Source organism: Alligator mississippiensis, chromosome 5 (assembly GCF_030867095.1).
Source record: "Alligator mississippiensis isolate rAllMis1 chromosome 5, rAllMis1, whole genome shotgun sequence".
In the NCBI taxonomy this organism is placed as follows: Eukaryota; Metazoa; Chordata; order Crocodylia; family Alligatoridae; genus Alligator; species Alligator mississippiensis.
In genome coordinates, this window is record NC_081828.1 from 53,663,179 (window position 1) to 53,689,259 (window position 26,081).

The 26,081-nt window shown below is 44.7% G+C and overlaps 1 protein-coding gene and 1 long non-coding RNA gene across 4 annotated transcripts in view; one reads left to right on the plus strand and one right to left on the minus strand.

The window, feature by feature from the left end:
• NPL (N-acetylneuraminate pyruvate lyase) overlaps positions 1 to 26,081 on the plus strand; it is a 35,585-nt gene that overhangs the window by 1,016 nt on the left and 8,488 nt on the right. For 2 of the 3 annotated variants that reach the window (XM_019500224.2, XM_006269645.4), the window contains exons 2-8: positions 39 to 107; positions 5,411 to 5,484; positions 5,800 to 5,887; positions 17,265 to 17,322; positions 19,141 to 19,216; positions 24,081 to 24,173; positions 25,519 to 25,667. In XM_019500224.2, coding sequence (XP_019355769.1) covers positions 39 to 107; positions 5,411 to 5,484; positions 5,800 to 5,887; positions 17,265 to 17,322; positions 19,141 to 19,216; positions 24,081 to 24,173; positions 25,519 to 25,667 — 607 coding nt within the window. The remainder of the gene's footprint in view (positions 1 to 38; positions 108 to 5,410; positions 5,485 to 5,799; positions 5,888 to 17,264; positions 17,323 to 19,140; positions 19,217 to 24,080; positions 24,174 to 25,518; positions 25,668 to 26,081) is intronic. The other variant, XM_019500223.2, reaches the window with a different exon arrangement.
• On the minus strand, positions 16,404 to 25,574 carry LOC109286337 (uncharacterized). Its single transcript, XR_009462448.1, has 2 exons — positions 24,392 to 25,574; positions 16,404 to 18,198 (listed from the first exon to the last, which is right to left on the minus strand). It is a non-coding gene; the product is annotated as an uncharacterized LOC109286337 (long non-coding RNA).

Below are 26,081 nucleotides of genomic sequence, written 5' to 3' on the forward strand. Positions count from 1 at the left end.
TATAGATATTTTTGTCTCTTTCTGACTTATCTCCACAGCGCAATGGCATCCCAAAAGAAGTTGCAGGGTCTTGTAGCAGCTACAGTCACTCCATTGACTTCAGATGGGTAAATATTACCGTGGACCAGCACAAGGTGTGCTGTCAAAATTGGCAAGCCCCTGTTAATGCTAATTATACCTGTGCTGAAGAAGCATTATGATCCTGACTTTTAACAGAATCAATGAATGAATGTACTGTACTCTTTTATCCCAGAACCTTATTTCTCTACTTCTTTGTCTACAACTATTTATTGGGAAAAAAAGTCAATTTTCTAATGATCTTTACCATTCCAGCTGTGATGGATGACACAGAGCAATGGGGTCCAGCCTTTTTGGCAGGCATCTCACAAATTAGCCCTACATCCTCCCTGAGTGCCACTCCAGTCTCCTCTCCCTTACTGATCTGCTCTGTTTCTGCTTCTTGCCCTGGGCTCCTTGAGAATCTGCTGCTCTGCTTTCTGCCTTATCTGCCACGATGCTGCCTGTTCCAGCTCTAATTTTTTGGTGTGCCACACAGAGGTTGCCTGTGCCACTTGTGACATGTGTACCCCAGGTTGGCAACCCTGACATATATCATGGGGCATACGTGTGTGACAGTAGTGAGAGAATGACTGGTATTCTATTCTAGGCTGTGCATTTGTTAGCACAGCATTTGTGTAACAAGTGATTACTATAAAGTATTTAAAGTACAAGTTAGAATCTTTCCAACTAGACTTTCAGAACTCAGGCTAAGTTTGCAGGCATGGGAATGGGGAAAATCATTCTGACTTGTAAATAAGTAGATGTAATCTGGGGTTGTAGAGAGACAAACCATTCAGGATTTCACTCTGTCACAAGTGGAACACAGCCTGCCCCATTCTGTCTTTGTGCGAGCAGAGAGAGGGTTCAAGGTAACAGCTGACAGATGCTATTAGCAGCTTGCATCCTGTGATTATGAAGGCTAGCTTGGGTACTTGTCAACAGCTGTGCAAATACTATCTGTTTAGTCCTTGAAATTGTGTGCAGTTGTACAAGCCATGTCCATGGGAGGCATTTACAGCACTCTACAGCCACTAGCTAATTACATCTATGTGGTGAAGAAGCATTATTACCCTGATTGTAACAAACTGCCATGCAGAAGCCACTGGCTGGATTTTTATAGGTGCTGAGCATATGCAATTCTCCTTAACTGTAGTTAAAGATGTTCAGCAGTTCTAAACATCAGGGTCTGAAGAAGTAGCCCAGAGTCAAACAGCTTCTGTGTAGTGGAGCTAGAAATGGAACAAGAAATCTTGACTCTCAGGCCTCTATTCTCTGTCACCCCATCTTTGCATTTGAAGCAGGACAGTGAGATGGGGTGGGAAAGGCAGAGATGATTTTAAGCCATCTATATCTTTCTTTAATGCAGGGGCTTCTTGGCTCCTGGTATAAACTGGATAACCACAGAACTGTTCATTTCTCCTTTCCATATGTCCTCAGGTAGCAGAGTAGTCATCAGGGTGTGTTTTGGTCTCCCCATCTCCCTGACTCATAAGGGGAACTTAAACAAGGGGCCAGGAGCAGAACTTGTGCAGAATCCTTACTGTCAGCCCTATGTTGGCTGAAAAGAGACTGTTGGGATGCAGGGTATGTTGCCTGCCTTCTTTACAGTCTCTTTACACTGCCAGAGTAAGTTGTTATGCGCCCCCCATCCTGGAGGATAGTGAATCAGGAGTTGTGCTGTTTTTCTCATGACTTAAGAGCATCCTATTCAAGTGTTAATGCTTCTTAAGCTACAACATACAATATGAGAAACACGCATGTTCTGTGACAGATGAAAGTGGTTTGTTTAGTCTCAATCGTGGTTGAGCTAAGACCATGGCCATCCCTTGGAGAGGTTAGGTGGTGAGTACCCAAGAATCCAATAGGAGGGGGAGCTGTGAATAATAATATTTTTACTGTGACCTTCTTTTAAATAACTTTTAAGTGCTCTATAAGCGACAGGCATACAAACCAATGAAATGTAACACCACAGGACTGGGTAGCCTGGACCCATCTAGTGGAATACTGAGGGGTGGGGAGAGTGAGAAAGACTTTGACTAAGGATGTTGGAACCAGTCTCTGGTCTCACTTCAGTTCTGTGACTGCAGAAATGGATCACTGCTGAGCTAGTGAAAATATTTCAGAAAGGGAAATTTGTCACCATTTTTTTAACCAGTTCTGGGCCATACAGTTCCATGTTTCTCTCTGGTTTCTGTAGTGAGCATACTGAGTTTAAAGTTAAGTTCATAATTTCCCCTTGCCTTTTTTTCTTCAAACTCAGCCTAGTTTGGAGACAAGCTGTTCTTTCATGTATCCACCAGCAATAAAAGTTCTGAAGGACAAATTATCCTGTGTTGACACAGGCACAATCCATTGTGCCTGAGCCAACCTAAATTTGCGCAGATTATTGGAATTTTGCAAACGGTTCTGTTGATGTAGAGGAAAGAATAGAATTCAATTCAATCTGTCTTATCTCTGCATTTGTAAAGAGCAGTAAAGAAGAGACAGTGCATTGATTTTTTTGGAGTCATATTTGAAAGACTACCTAAAAAGACTTCCTAGAATTCATTTTGTTCACGTCAGCCGCCTGAATGAACCCTGTTGGGACTGAAATGAAAATCAGTAGTACCTAGTTTGAAGCCATGCTCTTGGGGAATAATAAAATGAATTAATGCTACAAGCTGGGAGTTCTTCAGTTAGAAATGAGGAAGAACTGAAAAACCTGGGGGTAATAGTTGATCACAGTATGACTGTCAGTCTCCAATATGATGTGAAAAGGCAAACAGTCCCACCTTGTATCAAAGAAGGTACAGGTTTCCCTCGCTTTATGCGTGTTGTGTATGTGCAAATTCATGCTTATGCGATGACCCTTTTTATACTAAAAATGTGTTATATGCGAGGTAAATTCACTCTTATGTGATTGGTGTGGTGGAAGTCTGCAGTCAGCTGCTTTGTGCGGTGCATTGTGGGAGTGATACGCACCAAAATGTAGTCTCCTATGTGGATCTGTGCTCCTCGCTCATTGTCTGCAACACGTTTCTGTAGTTGCCACCCCCATTACGGTACAATCACACTGTGCTTGTGTGTACTGTCTGCTTTTGGTGAGTACCAAAATTGTCTTGTAAAAGTGGTAGAAATGGGTCTGAGGGCCAGTACAGTTGAGGTCTTGGAATGTATCCCTATTTGTTACTTTGTAAAGTGGGTTCCCTTTATGCAAATTTGAGTTATGCGCCGCTTTCCAGGATTGCATGTACAGCATAAAGCAAGGGAAACCTGTATTTCCAGTAGAGATAGAGATATACCAAGCCATTGTACAACATAATCTGGAACATTTTGTTCAGTTTTGGTTGCCCAGATATAAGGAAGATCATTTCAAAATCTAACAAGTGCAGAGAAGGATGATCAGGGAAATGGAGTATGTATCTTGCAAGAGAAGGCAAAAAGTTGGCTTATTTGGCTTAGAAGGGCATCTGATTGTTATCTATAAATTTGGTGGTGAACCCCCATAGAAGGAGAAGAAAGAGTTAAGGTAAAGGATATTGCTGGTACCCCCATAGAAGGAGAAGAAAGAATTAAGGTAAAGGATAGTGTTGGGACAAGAACAAATGTGTAAGCACTGTCCGTAACTACATTTTAAACTGGAAAGGAGAAGAAGTGTTTCTAACCATCAGAGCAACAAGGTTCTGGAACAGCTTCCCAAAAAAGTGGAGTCGGAAACTGTAATGAGTTTGACCATGAAGCTCGATCAGTTTGTGAATGGAATTATAGGATGTGGTTGCCTGCAATAGTGGGAGACAGGACTCAGTGGCCCAGGAAGTCCCTTCCACTTCCACATTCCTATGAATTTTTGATGCCTGCAGTGGCTTCTTTAATCTTGCTATTTTTGCCACATGCCCCCCTCCCCCCACCTTCCCTGATTGGCCGGGGGCCCTGATGGTCCTGCTGCTTGCTGCTGATCAGCTGGGAGGCAAAAACCCCAGCATATTTAAAACCGTAGCTTTTTCCTCCTGGCTGATCAGCAGCAAGCAGCAAGGCCACCGGGGCCCCTCTGCCAGTCGAGGGAGGGTGGTGGAGCATGAATCGAAAATAGCCAGATTAAAGGAGCTGCTGCATAGTGCATTCTTGTTGTAATTTTAGTAGGTCCCTACCTATGTTCATTACCTCTTTCCAGGAGTCAGTTTGCTTGGCCACTGTGGCAGAGGATTTAAAAGGGTCATGACTGAGAGGAAGAATTCAGAAAGCTTAAAGTGTATGTATTAAAACCTTGGAGGAAAAATACGGTGTTTAATACCCTGTAGCAATGACAGAACAATGACATCTAGGTTTATGTTTCATTAGGCTTAGACTCTTGCTCCAGAAACCCCAAATTAGGTTTCATGTACAGCAGGGCTGTCAAACATGGCCTGCAGACTGGAACTGGCCCATGGAGCCCACGCAGCAGCCCTGGCCCTGTGCACTGCATGTGGCATGCAGGCTGGATTCATGCAGCCTGTGCCCTGGATCCCATGGAACATGTGCAGTAACATGTTCAGCCCATGCACTATGGGCAGGGCATGGACCGTGCTAGCCCCAGAGGCCATATGCACAGCACACCCCAGGGCCAGTGCATGCTGTATGTGGCACACAGCACAGAGGGCTGACATGGGTCACATGCTCCACATAGTACCCCACCGGCATTGGAGTCAGCATGCAGGGGTGGTCACTTGGAGCGCGTGCCCCATGCCAGCCCCTACTGTATGCAGTGTGCATGGCTAGTCCAGCATGTGTCAGGCAACACATGCTGGCCGCAAGGCTTGCTATGCAGCCCCCAGGTATGCAGCCCCCAGGGTCAGTACAGGATGCATGGTGCCCATAGCACATGGACTAGACCTGGCAGTGCAGGTGGCACAGAGGGTCCAGGGCACAGGTTGCATGCAGTACCCTGGACCAAAGCCCTGTGCTGTCTGCAGTGCTGGATCCAGCCCATGCGCTGTGGGCAGCAGGCAGCATGTACCTTATGCCAGCCCTGGGGGCTGGCACATGCTGTGTGTATGGCACATGGGTTGGACTTAGCATCATAGCTACTTCACAGGGGGTGGGTCCCAGTCTGGCCCTCAGATCATCTTATGGGCCAGATGAGTTTGACACCCCTGATGTACAGCACACTTTCTAGACTCAGCAGTCTCAGTCCATAGTATCCTGATTAGATGCTTCATGTACAGAGTTTTCCTTAAATCCTAATGAAAGCATGTGAGATTTTTGGTTTACAGTCTATACTTGTGTCCCTTCCAGTGTGTTAGGTAGAAATGTACTAGTATTTGGACTTGGACAGGGCTTCCTTCAATACAAATGTTGTTTATAGCCTTTCCTTTTTTATTTTCTTTTATTTCAGAAAAATTAACCTGTCTGTGATTGGTCAGTATGTGGATTACCTGGTAGATAAGCAGGGAGTGAAAAATGTTTTTGGTAAGTCTTTATTAGAAATTACATTGTGACTCTTCTCATGGGAAACAGGTGTACTGTGTCTTGTCAGCCAAGATGAGATGGAGTAAGGGGATGGAAGTATTATAAAAATGTGCTTTTCAGTGAAAGAGAGCATAATCTAAACTTATAGGATCTGCTCTTGCCCAAAGTTCCAGTTCTGTACAAGATAGAATAAAAGGAACCATTTTTTAAAATCAGTGCTTTCTAAAAATGTAAAGATATGCCTTGAATAAAATTGGCACAGCTTCTGCAGGTTGGCCAGACCTTAATGAGTGTGTTGTGTTCTGTTTGAAACAGTGAATGGCACAACAGGAGAAGGGCTGGCGCTGAGCTCCCAGGAGAGGAAGCAGCTGGCAGAAGAATGGGTGAATCAAGGGAAAAAAAAGTGAGCATCTCTGGGAAAACATTTCTGTTAGCCTAAATATAACTGCTTACCTAAGCAGAGAGATCTGATTTAATTGTGCAAAGTCACATCCTCTAGTTACTTCCCCTATTTTCTTTTCCCAGCCCCTTTATCAGGATGTTGCTAGAAGTGTCAAAACAAATAACTGTAGTCCTGCCTGACTCAGCCATCCATGAATCACTGACTTCTTTTCCCCTCCTGGGAGGGCTTCTGGGTCTTCCCTTCCCATTCCTTTAGTGAAGGGGAGGAAGGATATTTTGGGAGATGTCCTTTTAGAATGATTTGAGAATAGCGAAAGAAGTGAGTGATGTGACACAAAAAATCTTTTTATCTCCATTAACATGGCCTGTTGTCGTGGAAACACACGCAGCATATTTTTGGGTCAGGTCAGTAGAAGCTTTTATTTAAAAGAAACTATAGCTGTAGGGGGGATTCTAAAGTGACATGGATTTTTTAAGCACTTGGAAGGGGTCCCCCCCCCGAGCAAAATCAGGAGGCTTATATACTTTTTAACAGTTGTTTACAACTCACGTGATCATATAGTGAAATTAGCATGAAAAGCGGCTATAATATTACTTTATTATTTTTTTGTTGTAATCAGGATGGGAACTAATAGGGGAGGTGAGGTTAGTTCACAAACCTCCTTTTTGTACCTGGAAATCAGATTTGTACATATTTTTTTGTTATCTTTAAGGCCGCGGTGAGCGAAGCAGTTGCAGAGGAGTTATAAAGAACAAACACTCTTTTTTATCTGTTTTATTATACAGAGCCAGCAATTCTCCACAAAGCGGTTATGTCATCTTATAACTAAAATAATCAAAGTTTAAGGCATATATTTTTTTTTTTATTCTACAGTCCCCCCTTTGAGACTATTTAGTCTCACTTTAGCCTTAAACTTTTATTTTCATGAGCCCCTCTATTTTATTATGCAGCCTTTTATGTTTTTTTTTAATCTGCTCACACTTTTGTAACACTATTATTTTAGACTCTGCTGTGGGTTTTCTTGTCTTGTTAAAGCTTTTCTTGCTGGCTTTCACGCAGCAGAGGATCAGTTGTACTAAGACATAAAACATTATCAGAACAATTAAGACAAACAATATTTTATACAGGATTTTCTTGCCAAGGGCCCCAAAATCTGGGAGCCAGGAGGTTAGCTAAGACCACATTTTTTTTATACCCCAGTCAGTACTTTCTGAGGCCACTTGATGTAGGACCCTTAACTGATTTCAGATTTTGCGAATGTCAGTTTTGATTCGCATGTCCTGATTGACATAGACACAACAGGTGGAGTTTATTAAGGCACATACTCCTCCCTGGGATACTAATAGGTAATCTAGGTCTATGCGGTGTTGTATAGTTATTTGTGAGATCTGGGAGATCTCTTCTTGTAGAGCCTGAATTGCATCCGCAGTGGCATTTCCCATAGCTTTTATTGTGGCTGAAATGTTAATTATGGCTAGTTTTAATTTTTTTATTTTAAGCCACGGTATGAAGGTTTTTATAAATTGATGGAACCCTGTGTTTCTGGTAGCTAAGGGGTTAACTGCCCTTTTCATGTGATGGTTGAAATTTTTTATTTGTTTTAGATATATTGCACTATGTATTTTGAAACCAGGGATAACACGTCCAAGAGTGCATGCCCCCACCCAATTCCGGGGCAAGATTTTATGAGCCCTGTTTCCTCAGAGCCAGTAAAGGCCTGGGGCAGAAAGGGTACTCAAATCTCGGCAGGTGTTGTGCCATATCCGGCACTTTTGATTGATATGCATCATATAGGACGGACCACGTTCAGCTGCTATCCTGCTGGACCAAATATATTATAAGAAGTAAAATTGGAGTCAATGTAAAATTCCGATCTGTTTGTAATGAGAACAACATGAGGTTTCTTAGAAAAGTTGTAGACCATGAATCCTGTATAATTGAGAGAGGATATGTTATCCAACAGGATTTTATTGGTGCTATTAGGGCTATAATCTAGAGTAGTTAGGCAATGAGGGTAGTGTCTTACAGGTGTGGCTTTATTATAAGCGCCGGTGTTGTTGGATCTGTAACAGAAAGGCGCCTCTACTCTTGGGGAGATTATCCAGTTAGCAGGGGCGGCCCTCCATTCTTTAGGAGCGGACCGATGGGCAGCTAACGAGTAGTGTTTAACGAAGCCGCCATTTATTGTTTTCCATTGTTGGAGGGATATTGATACTCCGATCATTGGGATTCCTTGGTGTAGGTGCGCTGGGCTGTGAGAGCATATCCAGCAGTCACTTTTATTTTCAGCTTGAGCCACCGTACGGGAGATCTGTAAGTACAAATTTTTTTTTTACCCCCCTTGGGTGATACTGATATATCCAAGTGTGATATATAAGGATATCAGTGTAATTTTTAGATACAGGAGGGACAAAGAATCTTAACATCAAACATAACCAGCACTAGTAAGAAAAAGAACACTACCAGCCAAACCCAGGATGGCAGCCAAAGTCTTTTTTCGTCCTCTGGGCTCAAGTTATTTAAAGGACTGATAATGTCGGCTCTTGGTCTTGATCGAGGTGGTGATCTTTCGAATGGGAGCATTCACTTTCTTTGAGGCCGAAGATGATATCTTCGTTTTTTAACTGATGAATTCAGCTGGGCTAAGGTGTTGGGTTTAGGGGAGAGGTTATTAGCACTTGCACCCTGATGCTCCTCACTTGCCTGAGTGAGGTCCTGAGGGTCTTTGTCCTTGGCCTTAGGGAAAGATCCCAACCTTGGTTGGAATACAGCTGTTTCGGGGTTTAATGGAGTTGATAACCTTCTTGCAGTGCGAGGCGAGAGTCTACGTTTGGTGACCTTGGCAACGAACAGCAGAATTAGTGGTCAGAAGTACCTGGAAAGGTTCTTTTTATCTGGGTTGAAGTGCGTTTTTTTCGTTGATAGACCTTTACGTAGATCTAATCCCCTGGTTTGAGGTTGTGACAGGGAACATCCGGTGGTTGAGGTAAGGCTTTTTGGACCTGTGAATGAACAGACCTGGCATACTTTATTAATGCCTTGCAATAATTTAGTATAGTTTTATCAGTTAATTTTAGGTCTGTTTGGTGAGGGGCAACAGGTGGTGTAGCTGGCATCTTCATGGGTCGTGCCATGAGTATTTTATAAGGGGTTAGGCCATGTTTTCTGTTAACAGTGTTTTTAATGTGTATAAGAGCAATGGGCAGCGCATCAGGCCATTTGAGGCCTGATTCAGCACAAATCTTTGAAATGCGCCTTTTTAAATCAGAGTTTTTATGTTTTATAGCACCACTTGATTGTGGATGATAACTACAGTGTAGGTGTTGCTGTATGTTGAGTGCTTGGCAGATGTTTTTTACTATATGTCCTGTGAAATGGGTGCCGTGGTCACTATCTATTGTGAGGGGCAATCTAAATCTAGGGATGAAATTTTTGAACAATTTTTTTGCTATAGTGATGGAATCAGCATGTATGCATGGGTAGGCTTCCACCCATCCAGAGAACACATCAATAATAACAAATGTGTACTCATAAGAACAGCACTTAGGTAGCTACACAAAAACAATTTGTAGATTTATAAACGGTCCCCATGGAGGGGGATGGGCTGCGGGTGTCGTTTTTACCCGTTGCCCAATGTTGTGAGCTAAGCAGATGGGACAGGAGCTACAGTACTGTTGTGTCATGGAAGGAAAATTTGGGGCAAACCAATTTTTTTGTACTGTAGCAATCATTCCTCCTTTGCTCGTATGGGCCACAGAGTGGGTTAAATGAGCAAGATGTGGCAAAAGCTCTCTAGGCGCCACCAGGCGGCCGTCCAGGGAGCGCCAGAGAGAGTCGGGGTGCAGTGAACATCCTGCACGTAGCCAGTCATTTATTTTCTTTTTTGGGGCCTGATTTTGAAGAAGGGCCAGACTTGAAAGGCTAGCCAAAGGAGACTGGTCTGCTGAAAAACAAACAAAAACAGAGTTAGGAGCCTGTGGGCCAGAAAGGGCCGCATTTTTGGCAGAACGGTCTGCTAGATCATTTCCTCGTGTGACATCATCAAAGGGTTTCTCATGAGCTTTACATTTAACAATAGCAATAGCAAGAGGCAATTGAACTGCTTCTAAGAGCGCTTTTACATAACAACCATGACTGATTTGGGTCCCTGATGAAGTGAGGAACCCTCTTTGTTTCCAGATTTGTCCAAAATCATGAACAACACTAAAAGCATACTTAGAGTTAGTATAAATGGTTGTGGTTTGATTTTTTGCAAGAATGCAAGCACGTGTTAAAGCAGTGAGTTTAGCAACTTGAGCAGAATGAGCTTGGGGTAAAGAATAGGCTGCTAAAACAGCATACTGAGTGTATACTGTATATCCCACAACTAATTTGCCTGCATCATTTCTAAGACAGGAACCATCGACAGATAAAACAAGGTCAGAGTTCAGGATAGAAATGTCCTTGAGGTCAGTTTGAGGGGTTAACAATTGAGTTGTGATAGATAGGCAATCATGAGGCTCACCGTCAGAGGCAATAGGCAGAAGTGACGCAGGATTTAGAATTGAACAGCGATTTAAGGTTACATTTGTAGCTGACAGTAGAAGTTTCTCATATTTAGTAAGACGGGAATTGGAAATGTGCTGAGTTTTGCCCTTGAGGAGAAGGGCCATCACAGCATGTGGAACTGCAACGGTTCAAGAGTATCCCAAAACTAGAGAATCTGCCTTTTCAACCAACAAGGCAGCAGCTGTAACTGAACAGAGGCAAGGAGGAAGTCCCGCAGCTATGGGATCAAGGGCAGAGCTGTAATATGTAATTGGGTGATGTTTTTCACCATGTAGCTGAGTGAGTACTCCTAAAGCGATTTCTTTCCGTTTATGACAAAACAAGGTAAAGAGTTTCTTATAATTAGGAAGTCCAAGAGCGGGAGCAAGAGTGAGGGCTTGCTTAAGGGCCACAAATGCTTGTGCGGCTTTAGGAGTCCAAGGGAGGGGTTTCGGGGTGGTATCATGAGTGAATGCTTGTAAGAGTTTTGTAAAAGCAGCATAACCCAGGATCCACTGTCTATAATAACCCGTTGCACCTAAGAATCCCCTCATCTGTTTTTTAGTCATAGGTTTGGGAATGTTGAGGATAGCTTTAATTCTATTAGGGGAAAGGTGTCGTTTTTCTGTTGAGATATCATGTCCTAAATAATGTACCTTAGACTTGCAGAGCTGCAATTTAGATTTTGAGGCCTTGTGGCCTTTCTGAGCTAAAGCTGTGAGGAGTGTCAAAGTATCTTGCTTACAGGCCTCCAAAGTGGGTGAGGCTAGCAATAGATCATCAACGTACTGAACAAGGGTGGACCCCCCTTTGAACATGATAGGATCCAAATCCTTTTTTAGGATCTGGGAAAACAGGGTTGGGGACTCTGTATATCCTTGAGGGAGTCTTGTCCAGGTATATTGAAATCCCTGATAAGTAAATGTAAACAGATACTGGCTATCCTTATGAACGGGGATAGAGAAAAAAGCAGAACAAAGGTCTACTACTGTGAAATATGTAGCATCTGAAGGGATACAGGAAAGAATAGTGGCAGGGTTAGGGACCACGGGGAAAGCGGGTAAAACAGTGGCATTTACAGCTCGAAGGTCTTGCACAAAGCGATACGTATCTTTATCAGGTTTTTTGACAGGTAAGATAGGCGTGTCTGCAAGGGGAGCGTATTGGGACAACAATCCCTTGCTCAAGGAGTGAGGAAACGACAGGCTTGATCCCTTTTCTAGCTTTCTTTGAGATGGGGTACTGTGGGACACAAGGAAGTGGCTTGGCAGGGTTTAAGGTGATACGCACTGGTTCAGCACTCAGCATGTGCCCCACTTCATTCGCATGGGTGGACCACAGCTGTGGAGGTACTCGTGCCAACAGTTCCTCTTGCAAGTAGGAAGTGTCAGGATCAGAGTACTCCTGGGTTAGCAAAGCCACAAGCTCGGTTCCCCTATGTTCCGGTACCTTAAGGTAAACACCATCTGGGCTATAATAAATTACGCATCCCAGTTTACACAGCAAATCCTTACCAAGAAGGTTGACAGGTGCACAGGAGATAAGAAGAAAGGCATGATTTTCAGGCAGAGGGCCAATAGAGATGGAGACAAGTTCAGAGACGGGATGTGGGATAGGTTGTCTGCCTATACTGACAGCATTTACAGTTTCAGGAGATTACGGTAGAAAAGGAAACTCAGCAGCCTTTAGCGTGGAGCGGGACGCTCCGGTGTCGACAAGACAGGAGACAGGTTTACCAGAAATAAGGCATTTAACAAACGGACCAGATTGGTCAGTAGCAAGCAAAGGAGCAATGATGTCACTGTCCCTCAGGCTGTCCTATTCAACACTGGGAAAATTGACAGGAAGTGGAGGTGGGGGCTGGGGTCTGGGTCCTTGGCCGGGGCGGTTGGGACATTCTGATTTCCAATGTCCTTCTTGCTTGTAATAATGACATTGGTTCCCATAGCCTGGGTTTTGTGGGCTCAAGGATCTATCTCTTCCCCTGAATCTACCCGGGCCTCCTCTTTCCCGTCCTCGTCCCCTTCCTCTACCTGGACCCTGTAACTGAGAAATCTGTAAGGCCATTAACTTAAACTCGGCATTGTCTTTAGACCGTTCCAATTTGTTATGAAAATGGTTAGCCGCAGCAAGGACTTCAGTCAAATCTTTAGTTTCCCAGCCAATAATTACTATTTGAATTTTCTCAGCAATTTTAGGGTTAAGTCCCTGGATGAATGTTGCCACTATTGCTTGTTTAGCATTTCTGACTGGGTTATCCGTTTCTGAGTATCGTTTAAATGCCTGTTTGAGGCGTTCTAAATAGTCACTGGGGTGTTCATTTTTGTTTTGTTTATAGGTATTTATTTTGGTCCAGTCTGCCTTTTTTGGGCAAATTGTGAGAACTGCCTGAACCAAAGCATTTCTCTTGTTAATAAAGTCTTGGCCAATCCCTGGGTTTTGATCTGGCCAAGTACAGGCAGCGTACAGATGTAGCATAGTTTCCTTGGGCAAAATGGATCGCATGAGCTGATTAATGTCAGCCCATGTTGGATTATAACAATTTATAACAGTCTGCAATTCTTCCTGAAATTTTTCTGGGTCTTCCCTGATTTTTGGGAACTTTTGAGTTAAATTGTAGAGATTACCTGGAGTCCAGGGTGCATGCACAGTTACTATATTTTGTCCATCGGTGCCAATGCCTGGCATTTGTCTTAGGGGGTAAACTTGTGCAGTTCGGGATCTCAGATTGATGGGAGATCTTTCCATGCCTATTTCTATTTTTCTAAATACACCTGTGGTGGGTTGTGACCCAGGAGTAAATTGCCACACTGGTGATGATTGAGTGGCAGATATAGTGGATGAGTCCGGACTATTAAGCTCCATGGATGGATTTACTGAAGAAGCTTTAGCTAATGGGTTACTAGCCTGGGCTGCAGCCTGATGTTGAACCGGTTGTTGCTGATGTGGGAGTCCCAGGAGAGCAGGGTTCGAACAAAGGTCAAGGATATCCTCTGCTGGCTCGGTGGTGGGGGCGTCCCGGGCAATGCTGGATACATTGGAGCGGTGGCCGGCGTGTAATTTGGGGGAGCAGCCAGTTTCTCCTGAACAGCTTTTAACTGCTGTTTTAATTTTTCTTGAGAGTCTTTTAGGCTTCTAGTTTGAGATTCTGTCCGCCTTTTGGACATTTCATCATACCAATAAAAGAACGCGTCCCACTGGTTTTGTTGTGTTTTGGATCCACGGGACTCTAAAGCTCCTCTCAAGTGCACTATTTTATCCTGATCAAATGTTTCTTTCTGTGGAAAATGCTTTACAGGATCATCCCTAGTATACCAGTTCCACTTATCCAGGTACTTGCAAGTCTCGGGAGAATAGTGTGTGTACATAAAGTACGCCGGAGTCCCCTTAGAGGGGCAGGAACTTGTTTAGACTGACTTGTTCCCATTTTCAGTCACACAGGGAGACGTAGGAGAGGCTTATTTAGGATGTCCGGGCCGCTCAGTGCCTTGCCCCGCAGTTTTTCACCGCCCAGACAAAAGGCTTCTGACCCGACACCGGCTCATAAAATGGAAATGAGGAGGGAAACACAAGAGGGATCCTTTCACTCCTGCTCTCGGCAGAAGCTACTGGGACAAGGGGTTTGGAAAAGACAAAATCACTCAGACGCCCTGTCCACTGGGTCACGAGGTTTCAGCTGGGCCCCCTTGTTTTCGATGCTACCTTTTTAGGCAGAATCGGGGCGGCTAGACCCAGCCTTAGTCCCAGACCTGGTCAGTGGCTCATTTTTCTAAATGCACACACACACACACATTTATTCAATAGCCAGATAGAAAAAGACAAAATCACTCGGAAGCCTTGTCCACTGGGTCACGAGGTTCCAGTTGGGCCCCCTTGCTTTCAAAACTGCCCTGTCAGGCAGAATTGGGGCGGCTGAACCCAACCGTAGTCTCAGACCTGGTCAGTGGCTCATATTTCTAAATACACACACACGCACGTTTATTCAGTCAGCCAGACCTCCTCCCCCACACCACCTTAGTTAATTAACTACAAGCCCGATGTGCTGTTGGATGAAGGTGCCTCAAACAGTTTCTCCGTAAATAAAACACACGTTACCAGACACAAAATGGGATCTTTTATCAGAAAGAAAATTTTAGCCGGCAGTAAGGTTCAGACTGACCTGTTTTAACAAGGTTCAGATCCAGTTACCACAGCCAAGTTGGGAGCCTACAGGCAGTCCTCCTCCGAAACCCCAATAGAGATTTTGAATTAGGTCTCTTACCTCTCAAGTTTGGCGCCTCGGGGGGTGGGGGCAGGGCAGTCTGTGGTCCTCCTTCTTCAGCCTGTGTTCTGGATCCGAGTCACGGCACCAGGAATTGTCGTGGAAACACATGCAGCATATTTTTAGGTCAGGTCAGCAGAAGCTTTTATTTAAAAGAAACTATAGCTGTAGGGGGGATTCTAAAGTGACATGGATTTTTTAAGCACTTGGAAGGGGTCCCCCCCAAGAGCAAAATCAGGAGGCTTATATACTTTTTAACAGTTGCTTACAACTCACGTGATCATATAGTGAAATTAGCATGAAAAGCGGCTATAATATTACTTTATTATTTTTTTGTTGTAATCAGGATGGGAACTAATAGGGGAGGCGAGGTTAGTTCACAAACCTCCTTTTTGTACCTGGAAATCAGATTTGTACATATTTTTTTGTTATCTTTAAGGCCGCGGTGAGCGAAGCAGTTGCAGAGGAGTTATAAAGAACAAACACTTTTTCTTATCTGTTTTACTATACAGAGCCAGCAATTCTCCACAAAGTGGTTATGTCATCTATAACTAAAATAATCAAAGTTTAAGGCATATATTTTTTTTTATTCCACACTGTGTAAAAGCAATATTGTAACACCCCACAGTCTTTCAATATGTGTATATATATTGAACACAACACACCTGAGAGGTAAAGAAATGCTGCTGTTTCCATTTTCTAGATGTGGAATCAAGGCCTAGAATGACACAGGAAGTCCAGGTCTTCAGAGACCCAAGTTGCAATCCCCTAATCACTATTCTGTCCTCCTCCCTTTGTGATATCTTTTATAGTATTATACTGCTTATCTTTGCCCTCTTTGACATCCGTGCCAAAAGTGAAGCAGGGGGTGTGGAACAGAGAAGGAAGGGACACAGAAAGTGAGAAAACCAATGGGCCAAAGGAGCTGGCAACAAATGTGGTGTCCAGAATTAGCAAGGCAAGATGATAACTCTGTGGAATGAAGGAATGGTGTAAGGAGTAAGAAGTAGGAGGGAAGGGGGAGAGAGACAGTACTTATAAGTCCTGCCAGTTAAGAAAACTACTTGCTATTGCGTGGTTTCAGCAATAAATGCAGCTGGGCCTATGTTAAACTGTTTTGTTGGAAGTTTAGGTGTAGAAGGTACACTGCAGTTTGTAAAGTGGCCATGTGTGTGGCTGGCCATAGGTCACACTGAATTTAAACCATGCTCACTGTTGGTTTTACTACAGCTGTCGCTGACCCCTATTATCAGCACAGGATGAATTTTCTGGGATAGACAAGGCTACTTGCCTTTCATCTCATATGGGCACACATGGCCAAGGATGCCCTTTCTGGTCTTACATTCCTCTGCTCACAGAGAGCACTGCATGATGTTCTTGATGGAGTACCATGGATTGGGCAGGTATGGAGCAGCTTCCAGAAAGCTGAATATTGATCAGCTAGCACAACACAAAGACCTGGAAGCATTTTATAGACCTTAGGCCACATCATACTCGTGTAGGTAAAAGTGGGAGAACTCAGTCGAGGAGGGAGACTGATTAGGGCTTTGTCTCCCCTCTGCATTCTCCCCCTACTCCTGCTCCAAGACATTTGGGCAGGGATGGGAATGCTCCAGCTCCTTCCTCCTATCTCCTTGCAGCCAGGGAATTGGCAGTCCTCATAGTGGTGGGAGACAGTCAAATGTAGGTGATGTGAACTGGTTTGTACCAGTGAAAACAAAACAAACATTTTGCCAGAAAGTTTTTATTTGGCTTTAAATTTTAGAGATTATTCTTTGGGAAGTGGGGCAGAAATGAGAAGACAAAAATATTTCAGAAGGTAGGATGAGGAGAGTGTGTGTGATTTGTATGTTCCCAAGAGAAGTCTGGGTTTAGTTTCTAGTTAAAAATATATGACATTTCCCTTGAAAAAATAATGTGTGTTTCTTTATCCCGCTTTAAGATTAGCTTTCCAAATTTGCTGAACACGATAGATATTCTGCACATTCATTTTTATCTGTGTAAAGTGGTGTCAAGCACCAGGAAGTGGAATGATAGCACTTCACAGAGATGTACAGTAGGGGTGTGCGAAACGGGCCCTATTTGATTTGGATTCAAATTCGGCCTGAATTAGGGGCAGTGATTCAATTCGTTGATTTGGATCACTGCCCTAATTGAATTTGGCAGAATCCGAATCTGAAGATTCAGTGCTGATTCAGAGAATCAGCGATCTGGACACAGACACAGCTTTAAAAGTTTTTATATACCTTGAGGTAGGAGGTGCGGTATGTGCATGCTGCAGTGCTGGGGTGCATGGAGTGTCCCACGGGAATGCGGGGCGGCCCTCCACATGCTTGCTGGCGAACCCAAGAGTGGACGAGAACTACTTCTGGTCCACTTCCAGAACTAATTCCGGTCCCGCTGGGGAGCACGCAGGGGGGCCCCCCATGCCACTTTGGTTCAGCGATCGGCTGCAGGGGGACCCCAGGTGCCCCCACCAGACCCAGAAGGCACCAGTCACCGAGCTGGAGGGGTGTGGGGGAGCCAAATTCGCTGGTACCCTTCACCAATGCTAAATTCCCATGATTCTTTGTTTTTTCTTTTGTACAGGTTGGAACATGTGATCATTCACGTGGGAGCATTAAGTCTACCAGAGTCAAAAGAACTGGTGTGTATATGATTTTTTTCCTAACCCCTTTCCTTTATCTTACTGTTTGTGTATTTGTTTGTTTCCCCCCTGAGTTTACATACAAGTTACCATCTCTTCTCCATCTTGGAGGACCTTCTTAATTCTTGAATACACAAATGCTGAGTCTAATCTGATTGAGCTGGTTTGCTTTACCAACATTTCCCTGATTGTTGATTTAATGGTTCTGATCGTTTTGATTAGTGGAACATCATGCTTTTGATGTTCCACTAACCTTACTAACCTTTATGAGGGCAATTTTGCTCTCTGCTACCTGCTCCTAATCTCTTCCCTCCTATTTCACAACCTAAGCAGGAAAAAGAGGCTGAGTCACCTGAAGATTAGACTGTGTCCCTGCTCTTTAAGGCCATAGCTCTGGGGGAAAAAAATGTCTTCATTCTGCCTTTCACAAACAAGATGTGCATATTCCAGGGCATGCTGTGTGTCAGAAAACATAGTAATAATTTAAATTATGTCAATGGCTTTACCATGGGTCATTTTCAGGAAAAATCCCAGCTAACCTGGGATGGTAAGGCTACTGTGAGTTAGTTAATTGGAGAGGCCAGCCTGACTGCCCTGAACTATACTCCAGTTGTGCATAGGTTTAATATAAGGTTTGTAATTTTGAAGGTTTATGTTAAGCAGTTAACTTAAGGAACACAGGCTTGGAAGAGCCCTCCTGAAAGTCCATCAGCTTGTTATAAGGTGGTTGTCCTGATGTCACTTTATTACTGCTGCGTCATGGTGTTTGCTGTGTCCTGAAGAGTCTCAGGGATTCTTTAACATGCTGCTGGGTAGGTGTGCAGGATTCAGAATCTCTTGTCAAAAATGGGATGCTTCTCGAGAAAGGGTGACAACCTGAAAATATAAGTGACTGAAGGTCTACTGCTGTCCTACACAAACAAATCCCCCAATTCAGCATAAGTTGCACAAAAATACATTGTGTGTATTGTGCTAGTGACATGCAGATACTACAGTGATTGTTGGATTAGGAAAAGTTAATTAGACCAATTGTACTTTTCAGTAGCAACCCAAAAGTACTAGCTGCCAGTAGTATCTAGATCCCTGAATATAACATATCTTTCCTGGCTTCCTCCACGTCCCCTTTGTTCCTTTCTTTTTTTTCCCTCAATTATTTCTCCTTTACTATCTCCTTTGGGTCTTCCAGACCCTCCCACTCCTCTTTCTTGGCTATCCCTTCCTATGTGTATGCGTACATGCATATGGTAGTGTAAAAGTGATGTTATAGCCATGGTTGTTCAGAAATTATATGAGGGGCAAGGATGCAGAGAAATTTTCAAGCCTAGATCACTTGTTTCCTGGGTAACTGCTTCAGGAGGGGTGGGAATCCAGGTCATGTAAATAAGTGGAAGGAGGAATTTTAAAAAAATCTTAGGGAGCCAAGTGCTGATTTGCCAGCTCTTCTTGATTTCTACAACAGTAGCTGCAGGCAAGCTGCTGAATCCCTGTGTCTCTCTTTCCCTATCTTTACAATGGAGCCAGTGACACTAACTTATTTCAGGGAAGATAAAAGCTATTAGCCTGGGATACTATTTATTAATCACGTAGAGTGTGCTTAGACATGGATATAGTTCATTCTGTTTATGAAAGGTTAAATTTATCTCCAATGTAAACTGGCACAACTCACGCTGACTTCTGATCTGACTTGGTTCATAACTTACGTTTTTCTTAGGGTTTCATTCATAGCTGTGGAATGTAACAATAAATGTGGTTCCTCTCCTCTATATATGTGAAAACCATCTACCGTGTATTCATATACCTCTTGTTTTTCCTTTCTAGGCCAGACATGCAGCTGAAATAGGAGCCAGTGGCATCTCTGCAATAGCCCCCTTTTTTTTTAAACCTACAAACAAAGGTGAGTAGACTTGCTGTGGCTGTCAGACTTTGTGAGATGCTTTTCTCTATCAGTTTGCTGAACACTCAGAGTATTAGCAGTATACTGTGGGCTAGATAGTAGGGCTGTGCAAAGCTTTAGTCCCTGATTCAATTCAGCAGAGATTCGGCCCGATTCGGTGGCTGAATCTATGAATCTGAATCAAATCAGAGGACTCTTTAATCTTTCAGAATCAAATTGGAACCCTCCAAATCGATTTGGAGATTCGGACATAGAGACAGCTTTAAATGTTTTTTCTACATACCTCTAGGTAGCAGGGACTGCTGAATGCTGTGATGCTGGGGTGCATTGAGTGTCCCACAGAGGCATGGGGGCTCCCCAGCATGCTCGGCGGCAGACCCGGAAGTGGACCAGAAGCACTTCCGATCCACTTCTGGGTCCTCCGGGGAGCATGCAAGGGGCCTCCCCACATCCCCCCAGCTTGGCGATTGGTGCCTCCTGGGTCTAGGGTGGGGCACCTGGGGTCCCCTTGTGGCCAATCGCCAAGCCGGGGGAGGGAGGGGAGTCCAGCGCGCTCCCCAGTGGACCCGGAAGTACTTTCGGTCCACTTCCAGGTTCACAGCTGAGCGCATGGAGGGCCCCCCCACCGCACTCCTGTGGGACGCTCCATGTGCCCCAGCATCTCAGTGTTCACAAGCTGCGCCTGCTACCTCAAGGTATGTAGAAAAACTTTTAAAGCTGTGTCTATGTCCAAATCACTGATTCTCCAAATTGGCATTGAATCTTTGGATTCGGATTCGGCAGAATCAAATCAGGATCAATGATCCGAATCAACGAATCAAATCACTGTCCCTGATTCGGGCTGAATCCATATCGAATAGGACCCACTTTGCACACCCCTACCAGATAGTCTAAGCCTGATCAGCCCCTAACTGACACACCTCCGAGCCTTGCAGGTATTATCAATTCCTGGTTCTGTGTGTATCATATTACTAGAAAATATAACAATTTATTGTGGTGTTTTGGTTTATGCACAACAATCACAATATGAAGAAACTATAGGAGCACAAATAATTATTGTATTTATTCAAAGACAGCCCTGATTATAAGATGACTGCCCAATAATTAGATTCTAGTTAGGGAAAATTTACAATTTTGTTATAGTTTTACAGGTGTAGACTGGCGAGCCTGTAGTGGGTGCTCCGGTGCTGAGCCACCCACCTCACTGCGCCCGACCACCTTCCAGGCTCTGAGTGCCTCCCTGGGGACGCCTCACGTCTGGCCCACCTCCTTCCTGGAGGACACCTGCTAGCCTGGGAGTAACACCACCACCACCCAGGGTCTGGACTGATCCTGGCTCTGTGCCCCCTGGGAAACAGGCCTAGTAGTCCTTGACTCACGGCAAGAACTTGGGGTGTTTCCCTTGGTCTGAAGCACAAATAGTGCTCTCCCTTAGTCAGCTGAACCAAGGGGACCCCAAGGCATAATCTAGACCCTCTCCCAGTAAGTCTTCCACGCTAGGTACAAAGGAGAACTTTATTGGTTACAAGGAGTAGGTTTGGAATAGGGTACAGAGTAGAGCAATATCAGAGAAATCCCATAGAGCAAACAGGGTGGCTGGGTAGCCTTTGATCATGCATCTGAGTAACTGAAAGCTATATATCTAGTTAGATCTCAGGTAGCTTACTCACAAGTATCATCCTGAGGCAGGTGGCAATTCCCTCTGGAGGTAAGCAGTTCATTGATCATGAGTTTCAAGAGAGAGAGCAAGTTTCAGAGTTTTTTTCATCAGGGCTACTGCCCCTCCTCCTGGGCAGTCCTTCGCTTATATAGCCCTTATGACCTCATTTACCTGATCCAATGAAGGCCAGCAACTGCTGGCTGCCAGCCAACCAATTTGAAATGCATCACTGGTTGCTGGGTAGACTGGCAGGGTCTCTAGCACCCTCCCAGCCAGGCTGGCATTGCTTAGAACAATAGGGAGCTTCAGCCCTCCTACCCAGGTATGTGATGCCAGTCACGTAGGAGAGGGAGCAGGTTTTCCCCCTCCCTCTGGAATGTATCCAGCTGAATGTATCCAGCTCAGGTTACACCTCAGGGTTACCTGGAGCCCACAGGCCAAGTGACTCTGCACAATCTCAGGGTCTACGCATGGTAGTCTGGCACCCTGCTGCTGCCTCTCTACAACCCCAGTGAGAGACTTGTCTTGCCCCTCTCTTAGGAACACTGAGGCAAAGAACTCATTGAGGAATTCAGCCTTGTCGCCCCTGTCCATCACCAATTGCTTCTGCCCATTTAGTAGGGGTCCTGTTCCACCCTGGGCCTTGCTTTTACTCCCTATATATCTAAAAAACAATTTCTTGTTATCTTTAAGTTGGGATGCCATCCTCAGCTCCATGGTAGCTTTGGCCCGTCTAACTGCTTCCCTACAAGCACGAGCAGAGGAGGTATACTCCTCTTTGGTGATCTCTCCCTGTTTCCACTTTTTATATGCTCCCCTTTTAGCCCGTAGGCTGCTCTGGATTTCTCTGGTCAGCCAAGGAAGCTTTCTGGCCCCTTTCCCTCTTTTTCCTCGCATCGGGATCGTCTCCTTCTGTGCCCGAAGGATCATTTCCTTAAGGCACAGCCACCCTTCCTGGGCTCCCATCTCTTCAAAACTCCTACTCTGCAGTGCGTCCTTGACTAATCCCCTGAGTTCATTGAAATCAGCTTTCCTAAAGTCTAGCACTTTCACCCTACTAGTTACCTTACCCACTCAACGTCTTATGATGAAATCTATTATTTGGTGATCACTGTCCCCTAGGTGACCACCGATCTGTAGGTCTCCTACCATGTCATCCCCCGTTGCCAATACCAGGTCCAGTAAGGCATTCCCCCTAGTGGGACCGTGTACCTCCTGCGTCAGGTGGAGGTCCTGTACACAGGATAGGAACGTGCGTGAATGGTGGGACTTTGCTCTCTGTGTCTCCCAGCAGATGTCTGGGTAGTTTAGGTCCCCCATGACTACCGCCTCCTTAGTTTTTATGGTCTCCAAGAGCTGCCTCAGGAGCCCCAAATCTAGCTCTTCCCCTTGGTGTGAGGGTCTGTAGCAGATCCTTGTCTCTGCCTCACTTCCCATGGGGATCTTTACTCCGCTGATCCCAGGATCTCATCTGAGCTACCAGATTAGCAGTTCCAGCATGCAGATGAACAAGATTGGGGAAAATGGGCAGCCCTGCCAGGCGCCTGACTCCAGTGCGATCAGGGCAGTCAGAAACCTATTCACCAGCACCCTGCTGCTCACTTCAGTTTATAGCATCTTTATCCAAGCGATGAAGGTCAGGGGGACCACCATTTTCTTCAGCATCTTTAACAGGAACCTGTGAGACACTTGGTTGTAAGCTTTCTCCAGGTCAAGGTTCAACATGGCTGTGTTCAGCCCTCTCTCCCATTGGTACTACAGCGTGTCCTGCAGCTGTAGCAAGGCTTTGTGGATCAGTTACCCTGGTACTGTGCATGACTTCTTCATGGATCATGGCACTTGTAACAGACTTGAAGCACACAACGAAGACTATGGCCATCAGTTTATGGTCAAAGTTCAGGAATGTCATGGGTTCCCAGTTCTTCAAATTCTCCCTCACCGCCTTCTTATGAAGAAGGGTTATGAGGCCTTGATCCATCCCTGCCTTCAGGTAGCCCTCCTGCAGCCATTCCCTATACACCTCCAGCAGGTCTGAACCCACCTGGTCCTAGGGGGTGATGTAGAACTCCTTGAGCAAGCTATCTGTCCCAGGAGTCATAATTTTTTAAGCTGTGGGGAGTCTTGGTGGTCTCCTCCAGTGTCCACTCCTCCACCAGCTTCTGGCCCTTATCCTGCCCCGCCCCCCACAAGGATGTGGGTGATCTGCAGGTAGTCCTGCATGGCCTCTGGGTCCTGACCTGTTTGGGGCCCCACTTGGTAATGTTTGCCAGACATTTAAGGTTGGTGTAGAAACAGGAATAATTGGAAATGGGAAAGAAAGGCACAGCTCAGTTGTGGGAGTGAAGAGGAAGTAAAAATGTATGCAGTGTAGTGGCTCACCATGACTTGAAAAAGAGTTGGTGGTGTGGGGGACTGCACTTAATGGCACATACCATTAAGTCTTATTCAGATGGGTTGCACTAACCTATCCTTGTGGCAGGTTTCCATCGAAATGTTTGTCCCGTGTGGGCTATGTGTTTTATAGCAGAGGTTCCCAAACCTTTTCTTTTTACAGACTCCACTTCCAGATTTGCCAGCTGTCTGCATATCCCTTCCAGCATATGTTTTATATTTTAACTCCTTAAATGCCAATCATTATAATGAAAATTAAATCTGCCATTACACAATTTCTCCTGTGTACCCCCTAGAGATGTCTTACATGGACCCCTGGGGGTATGTATCACAGTTTGGGAGTCCCTGTTTTCTAGTCATGCTCAGTGTTGACTGTATTTAATCAGCTTTAGAGTTAATTTTCATGACTGAGCACTTGCTGCTTTTGGCAGCAGGTTAATGATAGACAGTGTATTTAGTGAGATTTCCTTGTATGCAAATGTAAGACAAGGGGCTTTTTTTCCCCTTGCCAGCTGGGGAAAAAAACCCCCTCATCTTGTATTTGATTAAATGCTGTATGTTTCTAACCACGTACCATAAGTAAGGCCAAGAACATATACATGTTGTGATATTGTTGACTTTTGAAACATGCAGTGGGGACCACTAGAGTGGTCATAAAATATTTAATTCCTGTACAGTATGCCTGCAAAGTGCAAAGAGATGGGACAATGGCAGCTCCTCAGAGCAAGCCTGTGAACCTGAAGTCCTCTTCATTGGAATGACCTCCTTTCCATGACTCAGTATATGACTGTTTTATTTCACTCTCTCTTTCAGGTGCCCTGGTTGCTTTCTTAAGGGAAGTTGCATCGGAAGCCCCTCACATTCCATTTTATTACTATCACATTCCTCCTTTAACAGGTGTAAAGAGTAAGTACCACTTGTCTACATCAGGGTGCTCTCACCTTCAGAAGCATCTGTCAGCCTCATACCTCTTTTCACTGTCTGCTACTTGACCACTAAGAACAAGATGAGATTAGCCACCAAGCCAGCTTCCTAGACCAGGCTTTACCAGTTAGTCAAGGAGATTTTGACAGCTTAAAGATTTATACCCTTATTTGGCTTTGTGTAAAATTAATACTCCTTACCACCATAGGAATAACCAGTCTGTATTTGCCAGTTGCTCTGAAATGCCCCTTCGCACAGATGATCAGTAAGGTCTAAGATATAACAAAAGGATGTATTACATAAACAAGAGAAATCTTAAAAGCAGGAATATTGAGACAGACAGAAACATAAGAACAAAAACTTGTAAGAATTAGATATGATCTTACCGTGCACCTTACCCTAAAATGCAGCTTCTGCCTTGGACTCCATCAGTTTTCTGCATTTAACTTGTTAGCTTGCACTATCCAGCCTCCATCAGCAGGGGCCTTAGTTATCCAAAGCCCACAAATCCTTAGACAACCATTTTTCATTCCAGGTATGTGTTAAGTACCTTCACCTTATCCATTCATCTACAATCACATAATCATAGAAAATTAGGGGTGGAAGGGGCCTCAGGAGGTCATCTAGTCTAACCCCCTGCTTAAAGTAGGACCAAACCCAACTATATTATCCCGGCCAAAGCTTTGTCAAGCCGGATCTTAAAAACTTCCAAAGATGGAGATTCCACAACCTCTCTGGGTAGCCTGTTCCAGTGCTTTACCACTCTCCTGGTGAGGAAGTTTCTCCTAATAATCTGAATACGTTCTTCTATTCAGTTCTCAGGGAACATGTGTATATTATTATGTGGGTAATTCCCACCTCCCTATGATATGCATCTGTTTATCGTGTGATGCGTCATTCCCAATGAACCCACAGTGGCTAATACTGCTACTGCTTGCTGCACTGCCAGAATTGGATAGGGATTTGACCCATGGAGCCAAATTATTTTGATACCTCTGTTATAAATAATGTACGAGTCAGGAACTGAAAAATGGTGGGAGAAAGCCACTAGTAGTAAAATGATATAAGCTGTTAAGCTGGGGGGGTGGCGTTTGATCACTGTAGTCCTGGCTATTGTCAGGAAGTAAGCTCTAGGGGAGCAGGTATCAGTGAAAACCCTAACTAACCAAGCTCTTAAATGTGGACCACAAAGCAGAAGGTTGTACAGGAGCAAGTCTGTCTCTGCCCAGGTGAACTCTGGGGGAAGGTGATGCTTTTGGGGAGGAGAGCAGGGACATCTCGTGATACTGAGGTATGATGCTTCATGTGAGATTGGTGTTCTGTGCAGTTTGTATTGAGGACCTGTTGGATGGAATAAAAAAGCAGATCCCCACCTTCCAAGGCGTGAAATACAGTGACACAGACCTCTTGGACTTTGCACAGTGTATGGACAAGTATAACAAGGAGCAATTTCTGTTACTCTACGGGGTAGATGAGGTAAGGACCTCCCCTTCTAGCAATACTGTAAAAGCATGTGGCTGATGCTAGAATGTGTTTCATAGTTGGTAAGGTCGGAAGGGACCCGAGCAGATCATCAAGTCCGACCCCCTGCCATGGCAGGAAAAAGTACTGGGGTCAAACACCCCAGCAGGGTGTTTGTCTAACCTCCTCTTAAAGACCCCCAGGGTAGGAGCCAGCACCACTTCTCTTGGAATTTAGTTCCAGATCCTAGCTGCCCTGACTGTGAAGTAGCGCCTCCTGATGTCTAGTTTGAGTCTACCCTCTGCCAGCTTGTGACCGTTATTTCTAGTCACTCCTGGTAGTGCTCGAGGGAACAGGTACTCTCCCCCAGTGCCTGCTGGTCCCTCTGACTAGTTTGTAGCAGGCCACTAGATCCCCCCTCAGCCTTCT